This window comes from Pyxicephalus adspersus, chromosome 3 (genome assembly GCF_032062135.1).
Source record: "Pyxicephalus adspersus chromosome 3, UCB_Pads_2.0, whole genome shotgun sequence".
NCBI classification, from domain to species: Eukaryota; Metazoa; Chordata; class Amphibia; order Anura; family Pyxicephalidae; genus Pyxicephalus; species Pyxicephalus adspersus.
The window spans coordinates 84,349,334-84,360,376 of NC_092860.1; the positions used below are offsets into that span (position 1 = coordinate 84,349,334).

Below are 11,043 nucleotides of genomic sequence, written 5' to 3' on the forward strand. Positions count from 1 at the left end.
TAAATAATTATTTTCTAACCTAGTCTCAGACAGTTGAATCTATGTGTTTTATTACATCATATCAATGTTATTAAAAATTCACCCACTAGAATACATGTCTTCTTATTATGTACCCCATATACCCGTTTGAACTTTAAGATGCAATCTAACCTGCAGTTAAAATTTAACAGTTTATTATTACCAAGAATATTATGTTTTATATTTTACCAATCTATAAATTTACACTATACTGATAGTGGGGAAGCCTAAATCATTTCCTTTGTCTTTGGCAAAGGGCAATCTTAAGTTAGTATTGAATTCTGTAAAGAGAAAGCCAAGGACATACCTGCCCCCACCACCAGACTACCTAATATTAAAGCAATAGGTAGTCTGACTGTCCTATAGGAAAATACCTGGTGATGTGTCAAAAAATAATGTGCTCCTCCCTTCCACTTTGATGTGACAACACAGCTCAGGGACACTGACAGTGTGTTATTAGCTCTACCTATTTAGCTCTACCACTCTACGAGGGTGTGCTGGGCCAGTTCCTGGCTTTACCCAGAAAGAAGAGAGCCAGAGTTATGAAATAACACATTTATTCAACATATCCCCCCCTAAAACTGATGCACTTTGTACAGCGTAGTTGCAGCTTTTCTAGGCCATTCAAATAAAAGTCCTTTGGTTGGCTGCAAACCAGCTCTCTGCAGCATCTTTGGCATCAGAAATGTCCTCAAAACGTTGCCCCTTCAGGTGTTTCTTCAAATTCGGAAACAGATAATAGTCCAAAGCGGCCAATACAGATGAGTGGGGGGATGGTGGACCAATTGGAAACACAGGGTGATCAATTTGGCAGGCACAACGTTGGACGTGTGCGCAGGTGTATTGTCCTGCAAAAAAATGATCCCTTTGGTCAACTTTCCACTGCGTTTCATCTTAATTGCCTTCTTCAGCTGGTCCGGGAGGTTAGTATAACACTGTCCAGTGATACGAGAGCCCTGAGGGAGGTAGTCCACCAACAGAATACTGTCTTTGTACCAAAAAACGAATGCCATGACTTTTTTGGACGATGTCTGGATTCGGAACTTCTTCAGCCGCGGGGACCCACTGTGGCGCCATTCGTTTGACTGTTTCTTGGTTTCAGGATCATAGATGTGGAGCCAGGTTTCATCCGCAGTCACTAACCTAGCCAAAAAGTCCTGTGCAGCTTTAAAATGGGCCAAAACAGCTGTGGATGCCTCAACTCGTTCCTTCTTCTGATCACTGTTCAAACATATCGGCACCCACTTCGCTGAAAGCTTGCGCATGTCTAGGATAGTGGTGATAACAAACCCAACACGCCTCCGTGAGATGTCAAGTATCTGGGCTATCTATTTTATGGACAGCATTGCAGGTTGCCGGGTCAGTTGAGGTTGGGGGGCGCCTACTGCGGGGCTCATCTTCAACAGTGAAATGCCCAGTCTTGAAACCAGATATCCAGGTTTTGACAGTGCTGTAGGAAGGACACTTCTACTCCAGTGTTTGTGATATCTGAGTGTGAATGTTCTTTGCTAACTTCCCCTGGAGAAACAAAAACTTCATGGCGGCCTGTAACTCCAACGACGTAAAACTTGTTTGTGCCTCTGCCATCACAGCTTCTCACTAAAAGAAAAAACAGTTTTAAGAACCACAAAGACCTGATATTTGCATAGTTACATGCTAAGATGTTAGGCTGTCATATGCCCCCGCACTCATTTTTCTATTTCATCTCAAAGGGGGCAAAGCCAGGAACTTCTCAGTACCCCCTCATACATCTCCCTATCCCTTCTTTGAATAAATAAAGGGAGCACAGAACATCTTCAGCTGACAAGACTTCTGGCAGAATCAACAAGTATTGTATGCACTTATAGACAGACTCAACAAATATGTCAAAACGTAAAGTGTGTTGGTAGAGTTTACATTCAGTTTTAATTTTCTCCCCACCTCTTCTGCGTCAGAATTGTTTCTGCCATTGTCTGGTTTCCTAACTCACATGTGACCTTCTTCCTGTAAATGGGATGTTATGGTAAAAACAAACAAATAGGCCAACTGCAATGTTTTAAATATGTGTTAACCTGGGCTTTGGAATAATAGGCGGACTACGTCTTAATGGCAACACTGTCATTGCAGCTGCTCAGTAGGATAGGAAAATCCACGCACCAAATTAAGACACTCAAAAGAGAGATCCTTTTAGTCGTAGTGCAGATAAAACTTTTCAGTTCACCTGTGCCAGATGGAAAACAGTGGCTTCCACACATCAGTCTGAACTAGGCAACACATTTCTTCAGCCTGCAGAAAAGGGGAGGAGCACCCGAAACAAAGGTGATGATACTGAATCATGGTTCTATACCCAAACTGGAGAAGCCACAAGATTTACTAAACAAAAGTGTATATTCAGTATATATAAAGTTTACCAGTCAATGCAAATACAAATTTTGGGCGCCCATGAGATTTTTCTTGTTATGTACAAGTAAGGACTGCATAATTTCACAGTTTGACAGTTTACCTAGAAAAGTCATACAATCTAGAAATGTCAACCCTTTATTCTGTATTCTTTTAACTTTATTGGCCTGGTCCAGAACATGTAAATCCTATGCATGCGCTCAAAGGTTATTTTACCCCTGCACATAATCATGCCAAGACCATACACTGAGCTGTACATATGTTCTATTGTTTAAGGAAAAAACAAACAAAAAATCTGCCTAAAATAATATGACTTTAAGCATTATGCTTTAATTTAACCAATAACTCTAACCCCTACATATAACAATATAAGCAACCAACTAGCCATTAGTAAGCCCTGAGTTCACCTAATGAACCTTCCTATGAGATTTACTTACTTGGAACTAATTGACAGCCTAAGTGATTCCATACTTAGTCAATCTTGGTATAACATAAATTCTTGCTTTTGTATATCACTAATTAACTAAGTCAAATTTTTGCATTACGTACAATATATAATTGTTACTTTCACAAAACAACCTAATGAACACAGAAAAGGTGGTAAATCTAATTATAATCTTTAATCCAGTGAGTCATATTCTTTGTTCTGCAATTGGCCCATTGGAGTCTGGTACTAAGGTTTAAAAGAGGGAGAGCTGTCATCTAAAATTCATTGAGTATTTTCTTTGGAAAAGGATCACTGTAGGACAAGGCATACCTCTGCTACGAATTTGAACCCAAAGGTAATGTTTTTATTAATTCTTGGTTTCTTGCTTTTATTTTTTTAAATATCCCTAAAGTAGATCTAGAATTTAATAAAGAAAAAGGCTGAGCTTTCTGAGAATTTTTTTTTTACTTGTTAATGATTCTGTTGCTTCTTAATTTACCAAGGATTGCCAGGACATACAAGTTCAAGAAATAGGAATCCAATGTAATGTGTTGAATCTAAAGAATCTAGTTCTGCATGATTGCTATTTGCATAAAGCAGACAAATCAGTTACACAAAGTTACAATGCATTAAACAATGTACATTTCTGTTTAGATGGGTAGATGACAAGCAGGGTATTTCAGTGCTCAGACACTCCATTGGTATTATATGTCCAATGGAATATTTGGCCAATAATCTTGTTGTAAGGGTACCCTGGAAGGAACTGGTCTTTGTAGTGCTTCTTGAATGAATAAAAGTGTTTAGTTTGCATGTTCACCTTGATAATTGAACCATTCAACAATCCTGAGTACAAGGAGAAGCTCTAATATTTAGGCAATGCCTTTTTGACAATAATATTACAATTTGTGTTTTTTAGCCTTAACTTGAAAATGAAGACATTTGCAATATTTGTTCTCATTTTCGGCCCATCACTTGCTCTTCCAGTAAGTATAAAATAAGTACAATTAAGTATAATTCAGGCATGTATCTTTTAGTATTTTTGTTTTTAAGCATATATGTTTTTTTTCAGCTGCTTTCACAACGTCTTCTGCTTGGAAGTAACAGTAATGAGGTATAAAAATCTACACTCTAAATTTATTTTTACAAAAATAGAATTAAAAATCCATTAGTGAGTCTGCTTTTTACTTTTATTTTTAGGTTCTGCTGGGACTTGGTAATCCAAATATTCCTCAGGTAATACAAACCAAAAGTCAACAAAATATTTAATATTGTTTTAGGAATGACAGTCTTCATTTCTCAAATGTTAATCTTGGTAGGAACATTTTTGTGTTCCCTATTAAACTGAAAGGGACATTAATGATGAAATGTCTGGACAATACATTTATAAAGAGAAATGTATTCATATATGTAAGAGAAATAAGTATTCCTTATGACCTATTTAAAAACTTTGAATATAGAAGAATATAGTCATTGTCACCTTGCCACAAGGGATGAATAGGGTGGCAACTGTGCTGAGGACAACAGTCATTTGTGAGGCAACCTAATATATTACTGTTTTTCTTATAATTTAGTAGTTGTGGCACACCTAAAAATCTGCAGAAACAAAGGGTCTGATTTATTAAAGCTCTTGAAGGCTAGAGAGGATACAAATTCATTAGTGAACCTGGGTGATCCAGAAAACCTAGAATGGATTTCTTAAAAGTAATTTGCTGTTTGTTAGCAAATGCTTCCAATCCCATACCAGATCCGTTCAAGGTTTGCTGGATCCCCTAGGTTCACTGATGAAAGTGTATCCTCTCAAGCCTAATGAATCAGGCCCAAAGTTTGGTTAGAGACACCACAAGAAATTCTGTAATCCCGACAAACAGAATGGCAGATTTTGGATGCTGTAAATATAAGAACATGCTGAGCAATCAGAAAAATGAATGCAGAACATTATAAACTGTATATTGTATTATTAAGTGATACATTTATTTCATTCATGCAAAAAAAAAAAACATTGAAAAAGATTTTTATTGTTTGAGAACCCTAGCAAAAAGGAACCCTTTTTTGTTTGCTCATTCTTACTCAGATTTACCATTGAAAGCATTTTGCTATACTAGTTCAATAAGTGCAAAAATATACCTATTGATCTTGCCAGGAATATGTGCTGATAACGTCCTGTACTCCAAGCCCATCCCAACATTTTTGTAATTGAATAAGAAGAGCAAAATAAACGTCCCTATTGCCTGGTCATCAAAGCACTCTTCCATTTTCCCACAAACTACATTTATTGAAATATCAAGCTGCCAATTTGTCCCCACTAAATTGAAGGGAGCTTGGGCTAGATTTTTGTTTATCCCTATTATCCTTTAAGGAGCAAATATTCAAGACCATTGAGGACACAAGAACGGAAGCAATACCATGGCTTGAGTTCTTCTGAAATTATTCTCGGTATAGTAAATAATTGTACCTTCCACTATATAAACGGTGTGTCCAATCCCAATATATAATAAAACACCATTTCAATTATCCACTTAACAGGATTAATAGAGACTTTTATTCAGAGAACACAAGCACATGTCGAAATTAATTTTAAAAAATCCAATTTTTATTTACAAATATTTAAAGCAGTACATATTGATGTCATAAATTCAATATTACAATTTAGCATATTACACATATGTGTAACATATCCAGCACTCCCTTAGGCTGTGGGTAATTAATAATAACTCCTTGTAACAAAATTGTATTCACTCTTTTTCTTATCCGAAAGCATGAAATGGTATTCATTCAAAACATTTCATAGCATCAAACGACTGCTTTTTCAATAAGGGAGTATGGGAGCAACCAGCATTTCCATATCAAAAAAGATATAGATCAGCACATTGTGATTTTTAACATAATTTTACCTGTCTTGCACAGGGGGGAGCCATGAATGTTCTGGTACCTGGAATATACCCACCACAGTTACAGCAAAAATATGCAGGATTACCGCAGATTCTTTTTGGCGCATATCCTGGCTTAGCTGCACAGCTGCCAAATCAGGTGGTGGTCCCAAATGTAGGGACACAATCCCAACTACTGGACCCAATGTCACAAAATCAGCCAAAACCAAACCAAGTAAGTACAATACATATATATATATATTTATCTTAAATACACATTTTCCTTACTTCCTTTTTGGAAGATGGTAATCATTCATGTTTGAGCAGTTTTTAAACTGATATGTTCATATCATGCCCTGTATTTTATACCATAACACTACTAGTACTGCATTTTACTATACCTACGGTTTCATTTATTAATAAACATGGCAGGTCTGTGTTTAAGATTAGAAAATACACATGTTTGTGTATACTGAAATGTTTCACCCATGATGATATACCTTTTACTCATTACGAATGTATAAGAAAATAACTATCATTTATGAAAAAGAAAGGTAACATTCACTAAACATGTATAGTACTCCCGGTGTTTTAATTAATGTACTGTTACTGTTAACACTGTACTGGTAATTTATACACATCCACCATTAGCAGAGAATGTTTGGTGAATTACATTCACTACCTAATGAAGCCCAGTACAAAGCCAAAATGTAATAATTAGGAACTCTGTAAGGAGATTTTCTCTGACATAGTGGAACACACAAATAATGACCTAAACCTTCCTTGCTGTGAAAATGTTGACTGGCCACTATTTAAGACAGATAACACATTCCATTTTATGTTATTTTTAAAAATCTGCTTCAGGGTAATTTCATGTAAGTCAAAGCAATGTGCTACATATATTTTTATGTTTGCTGTTTTGTATTTGTAGGTTATGTCTTACGTGGTATCATATGGAACGCCTCAAAAACAAGGCCAGGTATGATTAGATTGTAACTAATTCTAATTGGCTACAGTTTACCTGTGTGTATGCACATAAAGCTCACATTCAGATTTAGTAAAAACATTCCCCGGCAGTGGGGATCCTTTAGGCTAAGTCTACACTGACTTTACTTTGAAACAATTATAAATGCCAATACAGCTTTTGTATGGATTCTTTTAAGTGTTAATAAAGAAAATACAAACCAAGTTATGTGGCAAAAAAGTGTTAGAATAGGGGAAATGCATTTCAAACACCCCAAAACGCCTAAAAACTGACAAAAAAACCCATTCATGTTAAAGGGTGTGTTTGGAGCATTCATTGGCTGTTCATGACCTATCGATTGTATGCAGCCTGGACCAACTTCCCCATGTGACCCCAACTCTGCCTACCCCCTCTGTATCTCCTCTGGTGGACTGATCATCCATGTATGACTTTGGCTTTATACTCTGGATTTGCCTTTAAAGAACTTTGTACTGCTTAATTTGTGGACTCTGCAAGCCCTTTCCCAGGAGCCATCCCTTGCCCATTAAGTCCTGGGGCAACCGTGTGCTGAGAGATGAAACCAGTCTCCCGAGGCTGAGCAGGGGCTTACTATTGGTGAACACTGCAGCGTTAGGTTGGGGGATTGGGGCACCTGGGGAGTACTTATGTTATTATGAAAATGTGTTAGTTTAGGCTAGCGGTCGCCAGCCTTTTTGGTCCCGCGGACCACTAAAATTACCGGCTTCTTACTGCGCATGGGTGGCGCGGTTGTGAATCGAAAGGGAGCAACCTCCCCATAGTGACGTCCTAACGCTGTAAACCCGCCCACTCTGCCATCGAAGATCTGAGCCTGTGATGGGAGAGTGGGCGGGTTGTGTGCAGGGACACAGCCCGCCCACCTCCCTGAGCCTGGTAACTGCTCGGGGGACGTGGTCCGCACCTCTGGCCGGCGACCAGAGCCGCAGACCCCCAAAATCTTCTCGCGGACCACCAGTTGGCGATTGTTGGTTTAAGCAACCAATCTGTGTAAAGGCTGTTGGTGGTTTTCACTTTTACGAACTAAATACTAAAGGGCAGCAGAACAGCTGCAATATCCACTTCCTGTAAGAAAACTACATGCCCCATAATTTCTTGCATTGTCAGGGATGTGGGTGTTTAGTCTTAGCTTTCTACAGCACAATAGTGTGAGTACAAATGAGGGCATTCTAAAAGGAGCATGAATTGTAGCCACAGGCATTGAGAACATGCAGTTTTCTACAAAGGATATAGGTTATTATTAGGACTAATTGAAGACATTTTAGACTAACAGGAGGAAGCAGGGTAATTATTTTGTTTTAGACTTAACCTGCAGAGCAGAATGTAGGTTTAATATTCCCTTTATGATTTGCTTTTATTGTTATTGTTGACAGATGCCAGCCTTTTCTATCTATCCACCACAACAACCTTCTCCAAAACTGGTTGTAAACCAACATCCCATGGAAGAGGTAAAATGCCTGTAAAACAGTTACGAGTTGTGATATATAAAGTATACCTAAAGCTATTTTTTCAGTTTTCGAGAGAAAGAACAGAGGGTTGGGGATGGTGCAAAACCCTTGCCAGTAAATTAAATACATTACACGACTGTATTGATAAAATGGATTATGGTGGGGTTTCTGCAGGATTTCTGTGAGATATATAGATTGGAATGTTTTCACACACACACTTTATGGTCAAAGTACAGATAGCACCTGTTAGCAGCATCTGATATTGTCTATATTGAGTAAATGGTAAAAAAAAAATGATTTCTCATTCCTGTCCCATTAGGACAAGATCACACATATGGAATTCTTGTACTTAGGTACCCAAATAGCAAGATCACCTGTGGGAGTGAGCCCTTTACTGACAAAACCACTGAAAATACATGTGAGAATGTTGTATTTGGGCCACCATAGGTCATCCAAGGCCATATTTTCCTAAGTGCAGTTATCAACGTCATTTACTGTAGATTAACTGTTTTTTGGTATACATTGTTCTATGTACCCTATGTTTTGTGAGTTTGTTTAAATCCTAATTACTTATAGAACTAGTTATAATAAACCCACACACCAGCTCATGAGGCATGATTACTACCTGTAAAACATACAATTTTACCATTCATTTGTCAGTTAGATAATTACGTTCTTGTTGTTTGTATATAAATATACAGTTCTCTTGGTAAATTTAGTAGTATATCATAATATCAAAATCACATATTCTGCTCTGAAATGTGCAGTCTGTTGATTTACTATACAAACGTATTACTTTCTGTGAATGCCAAAAATGTATTCTATTGTTTATCTTGATTCATAGACTTTCGGATGCATTGTTCCTCAAATGAATGGAGAAATGATGATGCCTTTAGGTGGACTTCAGCTGCAAACAAAAAGCCCAATAGATCCTTTGGTTTTGGATGAAGATTTTACTACTATGCCTAACTACGAGAATAATAAGGAGGTAAGATAGATAAAAGACTAATGCATCCAAGATAGAAATATTGCGAAAAATGTAAATAATTTATGTACTTCTTTTCTTAGGTCACCCCTGAGGTTATAAATTCTCCATAATTAATGTGAGTTGTTTTATGTGTATTTTTGTATTGTATTTATGTATTTGTGTAACTGCTCAACAATTCTAGCACAGCTATGGTTATAGAATATATAATGAATGATATATAGCCTTTGCTGCTCTTTGTTTATTATAAATTTACTGAACTCAAATGAAACTCTGCTCCAGATTCCATGGAATAAATATAAACATATAAACCCTTATAATTTCCTTTTATTTTCTACCTTTGTACCTGTTAAATATACAATTAAAAGGATTTTGTTTTGTATGTTGGATAAAATGCCATATTATACCTGTTTACCCTGTCAGTTCCTGTCATGTCCTCCATTTCTAGAGGAAACTGTTCTACACATATGCTCCAGATTTCAGGAATTAATTTCTGGTGGAGATTCAGTCAAAACATATGGAGCTAGAAGATTTTCCTCCAGAAAATATTTATTGCCAGGTTAATTTGTTTCTTTCTTTTTCTAGCTAGGAAATCTTCATATTACCTTGCCCTAATATTCTTTACAATATAATGGCACTTGTTCTTGCATCAGTAATAAATCTTGCAGTAAAAAGAAAAGTGCTTTACAATGCTGATTTTTTGGAATACATTTTGTTCACTTAGTTTTATTGTAATAACTGCCATCCTGGATTTCTTAGTTGCTTTCTTGTTACCTATATAGTAGATCATGGCTTAGCTGAATATGTTATCTTTTATTGTGAATTAATGATAAATTGGTCATTTGTTTTAAACTTTATGTTCCAGGCAAGAAGACAATTGCTGATCTTAAAAAGTTTACTTAATGATCTCATCAATAAGAAACATAAATGAATGCATTTGAGTTAATTTCATTACCAGATATGTTATCTTTTACTCTGACAATAATAATATTGATAATATTTTATACTGGTGTGAGCCAATTCTTACTTTCTCAGCCACCTCTATAGTTAAATTGCCTTGTGAGTAAAGGAAAATGTAATCTTGCTGTTACTAACCTATATGATTTACTATATAAGACAGTCTGACACGTGCAAGAAATAGTAATAATATACTAAAGCTGTGTAAAATTTCGACTTAGCAAAGTCAATTTCCATCACATTTTCTAAGCAAAGTAAATTATCCCTTGCAGGGTGATAATTCACTTTAAATTACCTAAAGTGAACAAACTACATTCCTTTAACAAATTACCTGTATAGCTGATTCGAGATTTACAGTTGTACATCAGGAGGACATAGATCTGTGAAATTTGATTTCAGGAGTCTACCCCTGACCCATTACCTTTAGGCACTGAGATAATAGCGGAGCTGTTCCGAAAGAAAAAAGAATGAATTTCCAACAAAATGTTTCCCCATTTTTGTGGCATAAAGAATGTCAAAAAGCTTTTGTGCTTAAAAACAGTTGATTGGGATTAGTGCAAGCTGTCTGTTGCTTTTTAGTGCCGTTTGCATGTAAATTTTGAACATCAGGTAAAAAACATAATCCTAATATCTCAGTTATATCCCCTATATATGTTTGCTCGGTCTGACACTCTGGCCCTGATTTAATAAAGTTCTCCAAGGCTGGAGAGAATACACTTTCATCAGTGAAGCTGGGTGATCCAGCAAACCTGTAATGGATTTCCTAAAACTCAAGCTATTTGTTAGCAAATGTTTTCAATCCTGGACCAAATCCATTCCAGGTTTGCTGGACCACCCAGCTTCACTGATGAAAGTGCATTCTCTCCAGCCTAGGAGAGCTTTCATAAATCAGGGCCTTTGGGCCAATTTAAACGAAAGGTCAGCTGTGTTGCATTGCACATTATTTGACTCAATTATGTTTG

At 36.7% G+C, this 11,043-nt stretch overlaps 1 protein-coding gene across 2 annotated transcripts; it reads left to right on the forward strand.

Moving 5' to 3' along the window:
- Positions 1 to 3,744: 3,744 nt before the first annotated feature.
- Positions 3,745 to 10,739, forward strand: ODAM (odontogenic, ameloblast associated). 2 transcript variants are annotated; one of them, XM_072405531.1, is made up of 9 exons: positions 3,745 to 3,807; positions 3,894 to 3,935; positions 4,022 to 4,057; positions 5,729 to 5,926; positions 6,623 to 6,670; positions 8,065 to 8,139; positions 8,984 to 9,127; positions 9,208 to 9,242; positions 9,990 to 10,739. In XM_072405531.1, the coding sequence occupies exons 1-8, from the start codon at positions 3,754 to 3,756 to the stop codon at positions 9,235 to 9,237; spliced, it is 627 nt and encodes a 208-aa protein (XP_072261632.1). In that variant the 5' UTR covers positions 3,745 to 3,753; the 3' UTR covers positions 9,238 to 9,242; positions 9,990 to 10,739. The 2 variants fall into 2 exon arrangements, with proteins under 2 accessions (XP_072261632.1, XP_072261630.1); XM_072405529.1 differs by lacking the exon at positions 9,990 to 10,739 and having other exon boundaries at positions 9,208 to 9,302.
- Positions 10,740 to 11,043: the final 304 nt, after the last annotated feature.